The following is a 17414-nucleotide window of genomic DNA, read 5'->3' on the forward strand; positions in this document are numbered from 1 at the left end:
TCTTCTGTTGGACCCTCCTTTTGACAAATAGTGCGCAAGTGTAGCCCCATCACATTTTAATTTGGTCTTTCTCCCCTTCATGAACAAAATTTTCTGGAAAACCTGTCTATCATTGCATTTAATCTCTACGGAACTAACAAATAATGTAAAAAAGCTGAAAAAGAAGTGGAAGATTTGAGAAACTTGGTTTTATTATTTTAAAACCTTACATTACGTAGTGGATTCCACGAAATGGAGGTGAATCTATCATTTTGTGTATTTAGTTAGATCTCGGCTTCCAGAAAAGTCATTTAAAGCCAACTCTTGATGACTGGAACAGTCTTAAATAATTCAACTTTTGCGTAGATTATAATATTTACCTGAATCAGAAACTGTAAGGCTTTAATATTTTCCAGTAGTTATATCTGTTGCAGGTATATAACTGCAGCTAAATAAATACAAATAAATAAATAGTATTACCTGTTTATATCTATAATATCAACGCAATATTATTTTTCAGCTTTTCTTCTGCTGCTACTAACAACTTCAAATGGAAGTACAGCTCAAATGAACTCCAATGGAGACAAAACTAATTCTACTGCCTTCCTCGTGCGAGATGCAGTTAATTCCTTCGGTGTGCGCTTATTACAGGTAAGCGAAAATAATCACAGAATAATTTATTTATACAGCCACTATTTCAAGTGTTTGCCAATAGTTATTCATATAATGAATATATAAACAAAGTTTTTGAAATCTGTCAGCATGACCGACTTAAGTTTTAAGTTTTCATATCCAATGTAGACTTCTTTTTTTTTTGCCAGCTTCTGAAATGAAACGCATTCTTTAATTTAATTTAATGTCCCACGATTGTACCCTACAGGCTAAACAAAACAGATAACAAGATTATAAAAGAACTTGTGGAATGGAAATGTGAAAGGAAACGGGATAACCTTGAGAATACTTACGATTATGATTTTGTTCACAAGATAGTCGTATCATAAGATTAATATTTGTTAAACAAATCCCAGCTAGCATGACGTTGAAGATGAGAGTGAAGTTTGAAGGAAATCCTCTAAATTGTTCACGATTTTTTTTTTTAGTGCACCGATTATGCACGAGGGATAAGGAGCACGGTGATGTTGAGATAGATAATAATGACGAAAGTGGAAGAAACCAGAGAACCCCGAGAAAAACCACACACACAGTGTTTGTTCACCACAAAGTTCAATTTCAATTCTATTGGTCTTGATGAAAAAAATGAAATGAAATCTTGGAGTTTTACGTCCCACGATTATGCCGGTTAGGCTAAAGGAGACGGTGATGATGAGTAATGAATGAAATGGTGGAATGAAGAAAGTGGGAGGAAACAGGAGAACCCCGAGAAAACCCACGCACACGGTGTTTGTCCACCACAAAGTTCACTTGGCGGGGGCTGGGATCCCCGGGACCCCAAGCACCAGAGGTGAACGCTCTACCACTGAGCCACCGTGGCCCCAGGTCTTGATGAAGATTACATAAAAAGATTTATTCTGTTGTATTTCAACAAATATTAGAAGCATCTACTATTATAACTTCAATATTTAAGTTGTTGTTTCTGATAAATTTATTTTAATTCCAGAAGGTAGCTGCACAGAAGACAGGAAATGTACTGGTTGCACCGTTCAGTGTGACAACTGCCCTCTTAATGCTGAACGAGGGAGCCCAAGGCAATTCTTCTGCGGAGATTCAAAAGGCATTAAATGTTTCAGCAGTAAAGGCTAAGTCAATCTACAGGCAAATTATTACTCATGTGAAGGTAAATGACGATTAAACAAAGTATCAAGCGAAACTTATATTTATAAATGATTTTTTTGCTGGTAGTTTTTTTTTTTTTTTTTTTGCTAGCCGCGCACGACTAGCCCCGCCCAAAGGGTCATGCCCTTTATTAGGGAATGAGGAATAAAGGAAATCTCGGGAGAGGAGAAAGATAGATGGGACAAGTGAAGTTTAATTTATTTAGTATATCTTTATTTTATTTCAAAATCATAACATAATGAGGAGGGAAGCATCAATTTTCAGCTCTGGTATTGACTGGAGGAGCTGCAGGACATTATGGCCTTTAACCATGATCATACTGTTAGGTGATGATAAGATGAGTATGAAGTGCAGATGACGTCATAACACAAGGTATTTGGTTAGTTCGACAAATGCTTATTATCTTCTGATCCAGGGCTACTCTGGATCGTGATGAAGACAGTGGGAGGCCTGGTGAGACAGTAGGACTACTGTGCAGTAGATGGGAAAATGTAAGGTGAATCGAAATGAGTGATGAAATCGGCAACGAGAGGAAGATCAATGCTGTCAGGTGGCAATGAGTAATGATACAGTGAGAAAAGCAGAGACAACGGTGTATGGCGAAGGAGTTCTTGTTTCGGAAAAGTGGCGTCGGCGTGCATGGTGTCAAAAAATAATGGGTGGTGGTTCTGGAAGCGTTGAGAAATATAGCGTAGGCGGAGTGTTTCAAGGTGGTATAGAATATGTGGAAACGGAGTACGGTCATACAGATCTCGGGTAGGGCTGGGAAGACGGATACGAAAGGCAAGTCGGAGTGCGTGGCGTTCTAGAATTTGAAGGCGTTTATAGAAAGAAGAGGGAGCGTCGATCCAAGCTGTAAAGCCGTAGGCAAGGACTGGTCGGAGGAAGGATTTATACGTATTAAGAAGAGTGACAGCAGAAAGACCCCAAGTAGTGCCTGTAAGGCGGCGAAGAAGGTTAAGGCGTGAGTAAGCCTTGGTACAGATGTACTTGAGGTATGGAGTCCATTCGATGTTGGTCGAAAGTAATGCCTAAATACGTGACTGTTTTGCTGATAGTGACAGGAGTATGGGATATACGGAGATGGAGATTGGTAGGATTGCGATGAACACGGGAGCGCTTTCCAGGTGGTAAGAAGATAATCGCTTGCGTTTTAGCGGCATTGATGGTAAGACGCCACTTCTGACACCAAGAAAGAAATGAATCTATGGCAGGTTGGAGAGAAGAATTAATGCGTTGAATCGTATTCCCTGTGGCTAAAAAGGCAGTGTCGTCTGCATATTGAAAGAGGGCAACGTTCGGGGGAAGTGTGGGAAAGTCTGCGACATATAGAAGGTAGAGCAGGGGGGATAGGGCTGATCCTTGGGGAACTCCGGAATGAAGGAAGATAGGATAGGAAAAGTGATTATTAATTGATATATAGCTAAGTCTGCAGGAGAGAAATTGATAGATGAGGCGAATATAACAGTAGGGCAGGTGAAAGGAGAAAAGTTTATAGAGGAGGCTAAGATGCCAGACTTTATCAAAAGCTTTCTCGAGGTCAAATAAGATGAGGCAGGAAGGTTTGGATGTGTTAAACTGATTAGTGATGAAAGTAGTAAGGCGGAGGAGTTGATCGGAGATGCTAAAGGAAGGACGAAAACCTGCTTGATGGAGAGGGAGTAAATTATATGCTGAAAGATGGGTGCTGGTAGTTGAAGTGCTCAATAATAATTGTTATGAAGAATTCGATGAATTTATGAGTATTAGAAGTAATAATTTCTTTTCTTTTTTTTCTTTTCTTTTTTCTTTTTTCTTTTTTTTGTATTCTGGTATTATTGGCAAGTCACTTGCTACAACTGACAAGCTTCCATGCTCTACGGTCTTCCACTAACCCCAGGGGTTTTCAAACCACTTGTAGTTAAGACTCCCCTCAAAAACCAAAATATGAAAGCACCTCCCTTGTCAAAAATGAAAATGCGTCACCAACATAAATACATGTGTGCACAAAAGAAAGGCTATCACTATAGTAAACTATGTTTCATTTATCAATCACTAATGGAAATATCTCATTAACACAAGTGATCTACATTATACACACTGACTACATTTTTAAATTTTATTAGCCTATGTTAATAATTATACATTGTGGTAAGTCAGATATTTATGTTAAAATTGAAAAATACGAGCAGAGAGAGACGGTACACTTAAATGATGAGCAAAGTCAATGCGATGTATGAGCTTGTTTTGAGTCACACAATTTATTAAATTTCGGTACACATTTTGAAACTATTTGTGAATGGCGCTAGTACTTTAGAAAAGCTTAAAATTATGTCCCAAAAACAATAACAGAAAATTAAGAGAAAGTAAAATTACACTCTCATGGCGTCGCGCGAAATTCCAGAGACATTTAAGAAGACATACTATTCTACAGATGTAAAGTAGAAAATCGTTGGTGGCCGTCTAACAAGCATTATACACGTTTAAGCTAAAGGTGAGAGGGTCATCCCTGATCATATGTTGAACAGAGGCGATACAAAGGCTTAGTTCACTATGTATTGCTAAAGAAGAAGGACGCAGACTTAAGTATGAGTGTTGCATTATAAATATGTTACTTTGTAGGATGTTTTTATAAAAGTACTCGCGCCTCCCCTGACAACCTTTGGCGCCTCCTCAGGGAGGCGCGCCGCACAGTTTGAAAACCCCTGCACCAGGGGCGGATCCAGGGCGATCGCCCCTCCCCCAGAAGAGGAAACTTTTTTTTATTTTATATATAAATAAAACCCATCGCCGAGTTTGACGCTCTTAAAATTAGCTCTAAGTACCAGTATTGCAACCCACTGTCCCCCCAGAAGTCCGTCCTGGATCCGCCCCTGCCCTGCACTAACCCCTTAGTCTTCACATACGACTTTTTTATATCATCCATTATATTGCAGTCTTCTTCGACCTCTCCCTCTCTTTCCTGCCACCATACCCTGTATCACGTTCCTCATGATACAGTTCCTTCTCCTCCAATGTCCCAACCAGTTTCTCTCCCTCTTATTAACAGTAATCAAAGACCTCATAACATTTTTTGAGGTTTAACCCAAAAAATCCTATATTTGAGGTAAAACTGTTGTCAAAGAACAATATTCTACGCTTTATATACCCTTTCATACCCCACGTATGTGAAGTATATACCCTATCATACCCCACGTGTGTGTGAAGTATATATATACCCTCTCATATTCGAAGCATGTGAAGTATATACCCTCTCATATTCCAAGCATGTGAAGTATATACCCTCTCATACATCACGTATGTGAAATGCATACCCTCTCTTACTCCAAGCATGTGAAGTATATAACTTCTCATATCCCACATGTGTGAAGTATATATCCTCTCATGCCCAACGTATATGAAGTATATACCCTCTCATACTCCAAGTATGCGAAGTATATAACCTCTCATATCCCAAATGTGTGAAGTATATATACTCTCATGGCCTACGTATGTGAAGTATATACCCTCTCATACCTCACGTATGTGAAATACATACCCTCTCTTACTCCAAGTTTGTGAAGTATATACCCTATTATACCCCATAGATGTGAAAGAGCTCATTCGTGGCTAAGCGGTTAGCGTACGCGCCTTTGGCGTGGGAGACCCGGGTTTGATTCCCGACGGGAGATCATGTGGTTCGGATTCCAAGTTAACCAGTAGGTCCACGTCCCATATAACCTCGCTGCTGAACGGGACGTTAAATACAAAATCAACTCAATCCACATATGTGAAGTATATGACCTGTCATACCCCATGTATGTGAAGTTTATACTCTCTCATACTCCAAGTATGTGAAATATATAGATACCTCTCATACCCTATGAAAGTACTAAGTAAAGAAAATGAATGGGACAGTTGTTGTTCTAGTATTTCTGACCAAAATCCTGGAAGTCTATCATTGTGCATATTTTCTTCAATATTTTATTTTATTGTTAGGTTATTTGATTTGAGTATTACATCCATCTTGTCCTTGTCTCTCCTTCTAATGGTTTATTTTTATATGGACGGTTTATTTGATTTGTTTTACAGTTTAGCGTTTCTTTCAGCAGCGAGGCCATAAGACGCGGACCTACAGCTTAACGTGGGACCTAAGCTACATGAGCTCCTGCTGAGAATCGAACTCGGGTCTCCCACTCCAAAGGCGCGTGCGTTAACTGCTTAGGAATGAACAAACTAGATGGTTTGTAGTAAAATTGTACCGTGTCCTGCGAAAACGAACTAAGCGCCACTTTCATACTTTTAAGAAAATTACGTATAAAGGTTGATGTCCAACATTAATGTAGCCCTAATCAAAAGTGAAATTATGTTTCTTTCTTTCTTTTTCTTTTTCTTTTTTTTTTTTTTTTTTTTTGAAAGGTGTTGGTTTTCTTCTCTTTTCGATTGTGCAAAAAGCTCTAATGCGTATCAGGAACCAATCGTTGCATTTACGTAGATTTTCAAAGTTCGGCGCTTAGTTCATTTTTGCATAACACGGTACAATTGTACTTTTAGCAGTGAACATTGTGGTGTAAGAATAAACGCGTTAGTAACAAGAGAAAATTAGACTGGTTTAATAACGCGTATCTTTGTTTATAGTCATTTAGAAGTAAGATGGGACAGATAATAAGTTGGTTTAATTAATTTGAAGTAATTACTTGCTTTTCCGGATGTATACGGGGAAGAGCACTGAATTACAGAATTACCCAGCTTTGTGACGAATTTAGAAAGCTGAATTAACTTATAAACAATGTATGTATAGAAAACTAGAATAAATGTTTCAGATTTTACATGTTGACCCAAAGCTTAGTTGAAACTTGCGCTCTACGTTTAGTATTTGCTTCTTAGTTACTCTGGAAATATCAACAAACAGTACTTTCTGAACCCATAGTAATATAAGTAGGGAAACTAGCAGTAAGTCTTGTAAAGTTAACAAACAATAATTATTTTCTATAAAATCTATTTTCCAGGACAACGCCGTAAATATCTTGGATATGGCAAATGCCTTATTCCTTGCTGATGATTTTCGACCCTTGCCAGGATTTGTGAATACTACTGAAAATATATACAATGGTCAAGTGAAACAGGTGGACTACAGAATTCCTGTAAGAGCGACGTATACAATTAATCAATGGGCAAACAGAAATACTAGAGGCCACATAAGACAAATAATTTCACCAGGTAAGCTGTAGCTGATAGGTGCATAATACGTGAACTTTATCTAGTGTTTCAACATACAAAATCAAGTTTTAATTTTGTTGCATGTTTCATCACGTAAGTTTGAAGATTAGAGATGCAAGAATCAAAAGAAATTGGACGTTTTGGAATGTACAGCGGGGGACACTTCTAAATGGTACAGCCATATGGAGATTTACGGCTAAGGTGTACCATTTAGAAGTGTCCCCCGCTGTACAAGCTTAGTACAAACAGTAATAAACTTTTGAGTTCCATTCATAAACATTACAATACTTGTTTATAGTTTATATTTGTACTGCTCACATTTCATGGCGTTTTAGGTTTTTGGTGTTTAAAATAATATAATATATCAAAATAAGTGAAAATTGAATTTCAATTTCGAAAACTGAAATCGATTTTTTTAAAACCCATAATAGATTTTTGGTTTTGAAATCAAACAATTATTTTTAAAATCAAAATTATGTTTCCGTATCAAACACTAAAATGTTTTGAAAACGCAAAAGAAACTGGCAATTTTAACCGTCTCCATTACAAAACAATGCTTTGGCGCAAATACAAGTCCTCGAATCAAGAGAAACGGTATTTCGTTTCTTTTTTCATTCATAAAGATTTCAAATTTCCCTTCCTTTCGAAATATTTCCTATATAACCAGGGCTCAAAATTAAAAAAAAAAACAAAGCATACGTAATAGCTTCTTTTATATCGTTTTGATTTGTTTATCGATATATTTGTCTGCGCCTAACAATTGCACTAACACGTTCTGTATGTAGGCTATATACTTACAGAATTTAATTGTGGTACTTCTCATTTTTACAACACGTTTTCTTAGGTCGACCGTATATTGACCAGAGGACAGAACAATCGAGATAGGCTACATACTGTGAGTAATGCAATACAGCCTCGGTACCGCATATTCACTCGAGCACATGATAACGAAGGCCTCTTCATGGATGTTGTGATTGATATACAAGGTTCACGCGATCAGGGCACTTTTTCTGCATCCTCTCCTGTCTCTCGCGGCCGGCCTTGTTGTGTGTAGCTTTTAAGAGAAAGTGTGATTCTTCATGTCTTTTCTACTTTTTCCATTATGTATAGTGTTTTATTTAAGCGGTATCACAACGCAGTTTGCTACACAAAATAAGATAAGTGCGATTCGAAACGAAAACTTGAATTGCAAAATGTGAAACATCTATGACTATAATTCATTATCGAAGTGAGCTATATTTTCAACTCAAGACATTGTTATTGTCTTTCATTCATGACAACTGTTCGCTTTTGTTCTCACAAACAATATTAGAAATGAAAATGAAATGAAATCTTTCAGTTTTACGTACCACGGTTATGCCGCTTAGGTTAAAGGAGACGGTGATGGTGATGAAATGGTGGAATGAAGGAAGTGGGAGGAAACGGGATAACCCCGAGAAAACTCACGAGCACGGTGTCTGTCCACCACAAAGTCCACAAGACGCGAGCTGGGATCGAACCAGGGACCCCAAGCACCGGAGGTGAATGCTCTACCACTGAGCCACCGCGTCCCCAAACAATATCAGTAAATGTCTGTAGTAAATGTCCTCTCTAAAACCCGATGCTTCCTCTCATTGGCGTCAGCAGTGCATAAAGTTTGGGGGGACGGACTACCAGGGGGACTAAGGTTTATTGAATACTCCAAGGAAAGCGGGGTATCCGGATGTGCTCCCGGAAAAGAATAATAAAAAAATAGACTTCGTACATTGCATTTAAAGCATTTTTCACTTGAAAATGAAACAAAAACTGTTTTATTTTAAGAACTGTTAAAAAATGTTTTATTTTTACCTTTGATAACTTTTTTTTTTGAAAATGTGATACCGTACTAAAACATACACACTCAGTGGCGTATTTATGATTTTGTTTCGGAGGGGGCTTTGCTAACTTTCGGGGGGGGGGCTTTGCCTGAAAGTGTGAAAATTCAGCAAGATATTTCATATACTTTACTATAGTAAGTAAGATTTCGGGGGAGGGGCTTAAGCCCGGAAGCCCCCCCCTAAATACGCTACTGTACACACTATACAGTTTGTTTGCCTACTCAAACACTAAACTTTAACCTTGTTTTACAATTCTAGTCAAACTTACATAACACCCAGTCTATGTCAATAACAAAATAATGATAAAAGGCAGTGTAAAGTGAACACTCATGTTAGAAACAATAAAGTTTTGAAAATGAGTTTTAGGCCTACAAGTTTACAACAAACGTAAATGAAGTTCAACAATGTATACTTTTAAAAATTAGTTGAAAATTATTGTTTCCTTTTAGCTAAACTTGCTTTGTTGTTCACTATCTAAAAAAAAAAAAAAAAAAAAAAAAAAAAAGTTTGTTACTTTACAGTTTAGTCTACCTTCACCTTCATAGGTTCAAAAACTGACTGCCTTTTTCACAATTAGAAACAAACTTTTGTGCTACTTCTTTTTTTTATATATATATATATCTACTTTGTCTAACATTGTTTTGTGAACGTAGCAAACTGCTACATGGTTGAGCTTCTTTAGGGTCATAGTTCCCTAAGATATTTGAAATATTGGAAGGGATGAAAACCCTTTTACAAATATTGGGGGAACATTTTTCCGGTGCCACAATTGCACTGAGAAAAAAAATGTAGGTGGCGTACTTAAGAAGATAGGTTACATGCGTAATTCGTGTAGTTTTTGGACTTAACGTACAGCAGACGTATAACTGAAAACGCAGACGGTCAGGATCTCATATACAAATGGACGTATATAACATATAGCTGACGAAGGTAACATAAGTATATGCATGTGATATACGGAAAACTGTTAGATGTCAGTCATCCTGCAACGGCATGATGTAACATCTAAGGGCAGTGCCTATGTAGCATACGGATAAAGTATGCTCCGTACTGATTTCTAGAGTAAGCAAGAGGATGCCGTATATTTGTACAATATACCGCTGTCCGGAGAACGGATTTTTCTCTGTGTGGGATTGACGCCCGTGCTTCCTCTTAGACCTGTGTTAAATTCTCAAGTACACACTCTACTAGAACTCCAAACCACATTATTGGAGATTGGCCGTAAGATTACCGACAAAGAGATCATGCCCACTTCTACATTTTATTCTGTCTATAAAGAAAACGCCTCAATGAGCTCTCGAGATGCAATACCCAAACTTACTTTCCGAACACTGGATTATAGGCTAAAGTATGGGTCTTTAGCAGTACTCTCTCTTCTGTTATATCTTTTATACCTGTTTCATAGTCTTGACTGAATAAATATACGTATATTCGTTCGGCGAAATATACATTGCAAAACGGCGAAATATACATTGCGAAACGAAATATACATTGAGGTAAAATGATTTTTTTTTTAATAAAGAAAAACAAATCGGATCCATGTAACATAGTAGCATAATTTCCTTTCATGTGAGTTAGGAAATGAACATTTAAAGTAAATTAAGATTTTTTTTTTTTTTTTTACTTTATAAAACTACATATTTTAATTGTCCTTTTCTTGACGGCGTTATGAATTCAGCACTTGCTAAACAGTGTTTACACTGATCTTGAAAGTCAGAGAAAGTCATGGCAAATCAGAAAAATTAAAATGACTTAGGAAATATCAAATGAGTCTTTCAAAGTATATCCAGAGTCAGGGAAATTGCTATATTTTACAGAGGAGTAAGGGAAAACACAACCAAATTTGATGAAAGTATTCCGAGAGATCCTATTACTCAAGCGGTACGAATAAACAGTAGAGCTGCTCACAGAATATAAGAAGAGCAGTTCAAAGAATCAATGCAGCGGGGAAAAAAGATAAATAAAATTATCTTTAGGCTAAAGGGCTCACAGGTCTCGTGGGTCATAGGTAAGGTTGCTGCTGGGTCTTCTAGGTCACGGGTCACGACATTGGTGACCTCTTTTATCGCATAATATCACTTGAACCAGAGCTCAGTGCAATTCTTAATAAATTGCTTGTTACGAAGTGTACTCGATTTTGCATAGTGTGTTCAGCTTAACATTAACAAACCACCAACTCGCTTTGAAAGGATAACCGTAATAATCTTTTCGGCTTAGGTCTACGCACAAAGCTACAATTTACTTTGCTCACACAGAATTAAATTTGATCTACGCACGCCAGAGAAAACATTACCGTAGGTCAGCATACATGGGAAACGTAATTGGTCGTATATTTCTTATGATACTCGAATACTGTTGTTTTTTGTTTACAGATTCACTGGCTCCTGAGACGCAACTTCTATTAGCAAGTACCTTGTTCTTCAAAGGCAGATGGAGATTCCCTTTTATGCAAGACTCAGACTGGGCAAATAAGTTTTATCCACATGGTTATGAAGCAAATCCAATCAGTGTCCAAAGCATGAGTAGATTTGATAGGTTCTCCTATGGCAACTATAAGGAATTGGGATGCCAAGCATTGCTTTTACCTTATGAGGTAGGTGTTCGGAATTACCCTCTTTGTGCATTATCTTATGTTGTTGTACGCTTATAAGTATCAATAGTGTACAAAATATAAACTATTTAGTTAACTTAGTGTAGCATTTAACTCTTTGGTAGGAATATCCAAAATGATGCTGTGGAATCGAAATATAGGAATGCCTAACGTAGATACTACTGCTGAAGAGTAAAATATCTGGGGCTGATTTGCATGTTTACTTGGAATATACTCAGGGGCAGCTCTAGGATATTTTATACCCTAGGCGAAAAGCATGTCTGCGTCTCCATAATCTTCTTCTTCCCCAAACCCAAACCAAAGTGAAGCCTCGTCAGCCCTGACATTTTTACCATATCATCACATTGTTACAATTTGTTTAAGCATTAAATAAAACAAAACTCCCAAAGCCTCTCTCAATGGTATTAACAAATAATCTATAAGCCAATTATGTTTTTAAAGCATTTATATTGCTGTGGCATTTGGGATGTAATTTTACTAATATAATTTCAGGGCAACAGGAAATTAAAATTTTATTAAATATAATGTAAACCATGTAGATGTCCATTGTTAATATAAAACAAATTATGGTTAAGATAAAGCAAAGATAAAGTTTCTTAATTCATTTTTAGTTATTTTGAATTTGTGTCATTATTCTGTCAAATTTGAGTACCTTAAAAAGTGTAAACGTCAGTTGTTATGTGATTATATAAACTTGGTGCTCTGTAAAAAACGGACCTTTGAGCAATCCACATTCTAGGGCGGGAAAGGTGGAAAATATAGGTATTTGGTACTATAGATATACCACATGGACTTGACACCTAGTCTTCGGTTCCAAGCGCTGCTATCGGCTGAAGAAATTCCACTCCCTTTCGCTAAGATTCTCTCGTTTAGCAACTGCTGAATCCTTATTGGCTCAACGCGTGGGTGTGTCGAGGGTATGAGCTTTAGTTCGCATTTTTGCCACGGCTCAAGACATTTTGGCAGCACTATACACGAGTAGGAAAGTGAAGGGATAATTCTTGAAGTAGGGCTTCAGATATTAAGTTTCCATTGACTACCTTATGTAGAAACTTTAGGTCAGTGACGTTTCTACGAGCATCCGGAGTCTGGATATTCAGTTCATGCAGATCTTCTTTAGCCATAGGATTAACAATGGGAACACGGAGCAGTAATCGATCTTGAGTGACACCATTTTTTATTAACTTCCTCTTCCAAAATGTGTAGAACGCTGGCGCACGTTAGTTTTGGCTAATGTTAATAAACTACACCAAATAAATAAATAAATAAAAATAAAAAAGCTTGCCATTCCGCCCTAGGCAGCCGCCTAGGTTGTCTATGTGGATGAGCCGGCCCTGAAGGTACTGATTCAATGTCGACGAGAGTGATAGAGAGTTCCAAACCAAGTAGCAAGAAAACTTTCGGCCAGTTGGCGCATGCTTGGCTTTTGGCTTTCTACGCTTGCACTTGAAACGCATGCTTTTATACAATCTGCCTTTCGTTGTACTTGCAAGCGATAGTTTAGATCCTTCGCAGAGCGTAATAGCATTACTGACCGTTCATTGGCTATTGACTTGTCGCCAGCGCAAAACGCTTGCGTCAAGCTTGAATGGAACACTGAGCGTTAGGTTGCCCTCATGTAACTTCGTTATTGGAATCCAGCTTGTGACATACTTGCACGCTTTCCAATCAAGCTGGATGCAAGCTTGCCGACTTCCAATGCAAGCTTACAGCAAACGTTTTGCAAGTTGTCTCTGCTACTACAGAAGTAAATAAGTGTTGTCCAACGGTTGATTTTTTGGTAGATCACATTTTTTTAACGATTGGTATTTGTTGATGATGTCCGTTTTGCCACAGTAGCTTCCATCCAATCAATTTTCACCAGAAAAGCAACCAAGTTGACAACCAGTTTTCAACTTGAACATCAAAAATTAACGTTGATCATACAGTGATTTTATTGGTTGGTTAAATTCAACGAAATAGCAACCCTAAATTGTAACTGAACTAAAAATGAAATTCGAAGGTGGAAATCAACGGTTTTGACTACTATAAAATGCTTGTGTCCCACAGTTGTTTTACTTACGAAAAAATCAATTTAACCATAAAGTAATGTTGGCCCGACCATTTTGTTTACTTGTAGTAGCACATTGGTATAATGAGTGGTTTCGTTGGATACTAACAAATAAGTTTCGATAAGATAAACGTCGAAGATTTATTGGATTTTTAGTTAGGCAGGAAACACGATTTCGAAATATGCTCAAAAGAACATTTACAACTAAAGAAAAACTAAACACCAACTGAAAACTTAAAAAAATAAGTGTTTATTCAAAGGAATATACTTTCTTGTAACTTTTTAAACTCGTAACTCGGAAGGGGGGGGGTTCACACTGGCTCAGTGGTAGAGCGGTTACCTCTGGTGCGTGATTTCCCTGGTTTGATCCCCGACCAAGTAAGTTCGTAGTGGACAACATCGTGTCCGTGGGTTTTTCTCGTGGCATTCCCATACTTTCGTTCCACCAATTGTTCCGTAACCATGAGGGGCGCGGTGGCTCAGTGGTAGAGCGTTCATCTCCGGTGCTTGGGGTCCCTGGTTCAATCCCAGCTCGCGCCGTGTGGACTTTGTGGTGGACAAACACCGTACTCATGGGTTTCCTCAGGTTTTGTCCTGTTTCCTCCCGCTTTCTTCATTCCACCATTTCATTCATTTCTCATAATCACCGTCTTCTTTAGCCTAACCAGCATAATCGTGGGACGTTAAACTGAAAGATTTCATTTCATTTCGCAATTCGTGGTTGCTCTCTGACCTCAAACCAGGCCCGTAGCCAGTCCAAACATTTAGGGAGGTCGAAGTTTGGGGGGGGACACTATCCAAGCACATTATAGTTCATCACCATATTATAGTTTACTTTTAAGCCTAGCGCGAAAAATTTAGGAGAGGGCAGTAAGTTGAGGAGTAAATTAGGAGTCTCGGATACGGGCCTGCCTCAAACTCAATGCTAACCTTGTACGTTATTACACCAACGTCCTCCGCCTGTGAAAATTTTGGGTGGGATGTTGACCATCCCTAATATTGTGCAGGACTTCCCGCTGTTTCAGTGGTTAACATTGAGTCTTTGGAACATGGGTCGGTCCTTGGTGAGGCAATATTGAAATCTGAATTATTACGGTGGATTTGATTCTACCTTAAGCTATCCGTCGTCCACGTTTTATATAGCCTTAGTGCTGAAAAGAGACACAAAACTCTACCAACCAATCCAATATTGTGCGAAGTACGAGTAAGTTAATTCCACCGAATTTATTGGATATTATGTGGGCGCCATCTTTAAAAATTTGTGATCTTTGGAACGGCGGGCATTTCAATAAAATCTTGATGTATCTAATAACAATCTTGTCATTGATACCTCTCTCCGCACACTGAGCACCTAGGAAAAAAAATAAAGAAAAGGGTAAAATCTTTTCGGATACTCACAAGTAAACCTTACGTTTGGGTGAATCGAGTTGCTGACTGAGACACATATGAGAAAGTAGTACTAAATGTGGTCAGTATTTCAGTGAAGTTTTAGGTGCGAAGCTCCAGGGGTTTAGAAGATACAGCTACCAGAACATCACATGGAAGTACAGAATAGTCTTCATACAGTTGGAGGTAAAAACTCTGTAAGATCTCTTGTAACGACAAAAAGGTGAATAACAAATATATGGGTACATATTAGGACTAGGGGGAAGTCATATAGTAAGGGTATACCTGACGGCGGCCATCTTGAAATCCGCCATTTTGAATCAAGATTAAGTTTTTAAAATAGGAATAGGGTCATGTGATACATGATTTAAGGCTCAAATTTAATCAGAAGAACAATGGTGACGTTAATTTTGATTTACGCGCAATTGCTAAAAAGTTACAGGGAAATTAAATATTGTTGCTGCATATGTATTAGTCCTTTACCCCACCTTGTAAATTTTGTGTTAATGATAATAATTAAATAAAAAGCAGATGGATAAATATTAGGTCTATGGTAAGAGTTGCCTTGATGTCGGCCATGTTCAAATCCGCCATTTTGAATCAGACAAAACAGTTTTGTATCAAGTTTTAAACAAAACGCATAACAGCGACACCTTATTAATAGCAAATTTTACCATAAATCCAACGGTATAACCATTTTTGCTTTATCATTAACCAGCATTTGTTATCGCATAAACAAGTTGCTAATTTAAGGAAAAATGACCAAAGTGGAATTGAACTTGGGTCTTTCTTCCAGAAAAGTTCTCAATTAGTACAATCAATATGTAGTTCAGAAAAGAGTGCATGACTTGCACAAATGCTCTGCTCACAGTGAGCACACCTGACAAAGGCAATCGAATTACACTTGACACATTTGTCGTTAACAATTCCGTCAAAGCAGTAGTCGTAAGGAGCGATCCATTAGTTTTTTGCTGGTTAATGATAAGGCAAAAATGGTTATACCATTGGAGTTATGGTAAAATTTGCTATTAATAAGGTGCCACTGTTATGCGTTTTGTTTAAAACTTTTTTCTGATTCAGAATGGCGGATTTGAACATGGCCGACATCAAGGCAACTCTTACCATAGACCTAATATTTATCCATCTGCTTTTTATTTAATTATTATCATTAACACAAAATTTAGAAGGTGGGGTAAAGGACTAATACATATGCAGCAACAATATTTAATTTCCCTGTAACTTTTTACCAATTGCGCGTAAATCAAAATTAACGTCACCATTGTTCTTCTGATTAAATTTGCGTCTTAAATCATGTATCACATGACCCTATTCCTATTTTAAAAACTTAATCTTGATTCAAAATGGCGGATTTCAAGATGGCCGCCGTCAGGTATACCCTTACTATATGACTTCCCCCTAGTCCTAATATGTACCCATATATTTGTTATTCACCTTTTTGTCGTTACAAGAGATCTTACAGAGTTTTTACCTCCAACTGTATGAAGACTATTCTGTACTTCCATGTGATGTTCTGGTAGCTGTATCTCCTAAACCCCTGGAGCTTCGCACCTAAAACTTCACTGAAATACTGACCACATTTAGTACTACTTTCTCATATGTGTCTCAGTCAGCAACTCGATTCACCCAAACGTAAGGTTTACTTGTCAGTACAAGACTGCAACATAATCTTCAGAGGGATGAAATAACTTACGACTTTGTTCGTTGTAGCTCCAACTACGGATACTGAAAGAATGGAAGTTCACAAGTTTTATTTAAACATAATAATACAATACATTGAGTCTTCGATGAATTTGATAGAATATTGTTTATTGTGTAAATAAATACGGTTACTTAGAACTCTATTTTATTTAATAATATTTCATAATTTATTTTCCAGGATTACTTGTTCAATATGTTGATTCTTCTTCCTTACAAGAACAGAACGCCAGAGTCTGTTCTTCTGAAAATTGCTTCCTTGGAGGATATTGTAAAAACGTTAAAACCAACATCTGTCTTTGTGGCTCTCCCAAAATTCAACATTTCGACCAATTTAGATATTAAGACATCTTTACAACAGGTAAGGCTACGAGTTAATTCTATAGCATTCACAATATAATAAGGCCAGAATTCCTAAACTGTGCGTCACGACTCTGGGGCATCAGCTATCTCGGTCAGAGGTATGGCTTTAAGCAGTGGTCGAAGTGAAACGGTATGCAGTGGTATGCGATACCGCCTCTGATTTTTCTTTGATGAATGCATACCGCCTCTGGTTTATCAGTGATCAAGACATACCGTCACTGGAAAGTAGATGCTAAATATCTTTAATAAATGTATTTTTATGCACAGTAATTAACGAATAGCTATGCACATAAAAAGGTTTTATTTTTTACGTAGAAATAATTTTTAAGTTGACAACATCGAAATTTTTGTTATCTTTTTCCTACCTTTTGTTTTTAAAATGGCGTATCATCAGAGAAGTTCATCTAGTTTATATTTTGATGCGCCATATTGATCTCTTTCTATCTTATGCATGTGTGTGTCTTCTTGCCTTAAAACATAA

The 17414-nt window shown here is 37.5% G+C and overlaps 1 protein-coding gene across 1 annotated transcript in view; it reads left to right on the top strand.

Moving 5' to 3' along the window:
• Window positions 1-17414, top strand: part of LOC145685826 (leukocyte elastase inhibitor-like) — a 42644-nt gene that overhangs the window by 14359 nt on the left and 10871 nt on the right. Inside the window, exons 3-7 of the mRNA XM_081758414.1 lie at window positions 500-630; window positions 1598-1774; window positions 6741-6951; window positions 11180-11400; window positions 16752-16931. Of these exons, the coding sequence (XP_081614540.1) occupies window positions 500-630; window positions 1598-1774; window positions 6741-6951; window positions 11180-11400; window positions 16752-16931 (920 nt within the window). The remainder of the gene's footprint in view (window positions 1-499; window positions 631-1597; window positions 1775-6740; window positions 6952-11179; window positions 11401-16751; window positions 16932-17414) is intronic.

Source organism: Thermobia domestica, chromosome 5 (genome assembly GCF_964235325.1).
Source record: "Thermobia domestica chromosome 5, izTheDome1.hap1.1, whole genome shotgun sequence".
Taxonomy (NCBI): Eukaryota; Metazoa; Arthropoda; class Insecta; order Zygentoma; family Lepismatidae; genus Thermobia; species Thermobia domestica.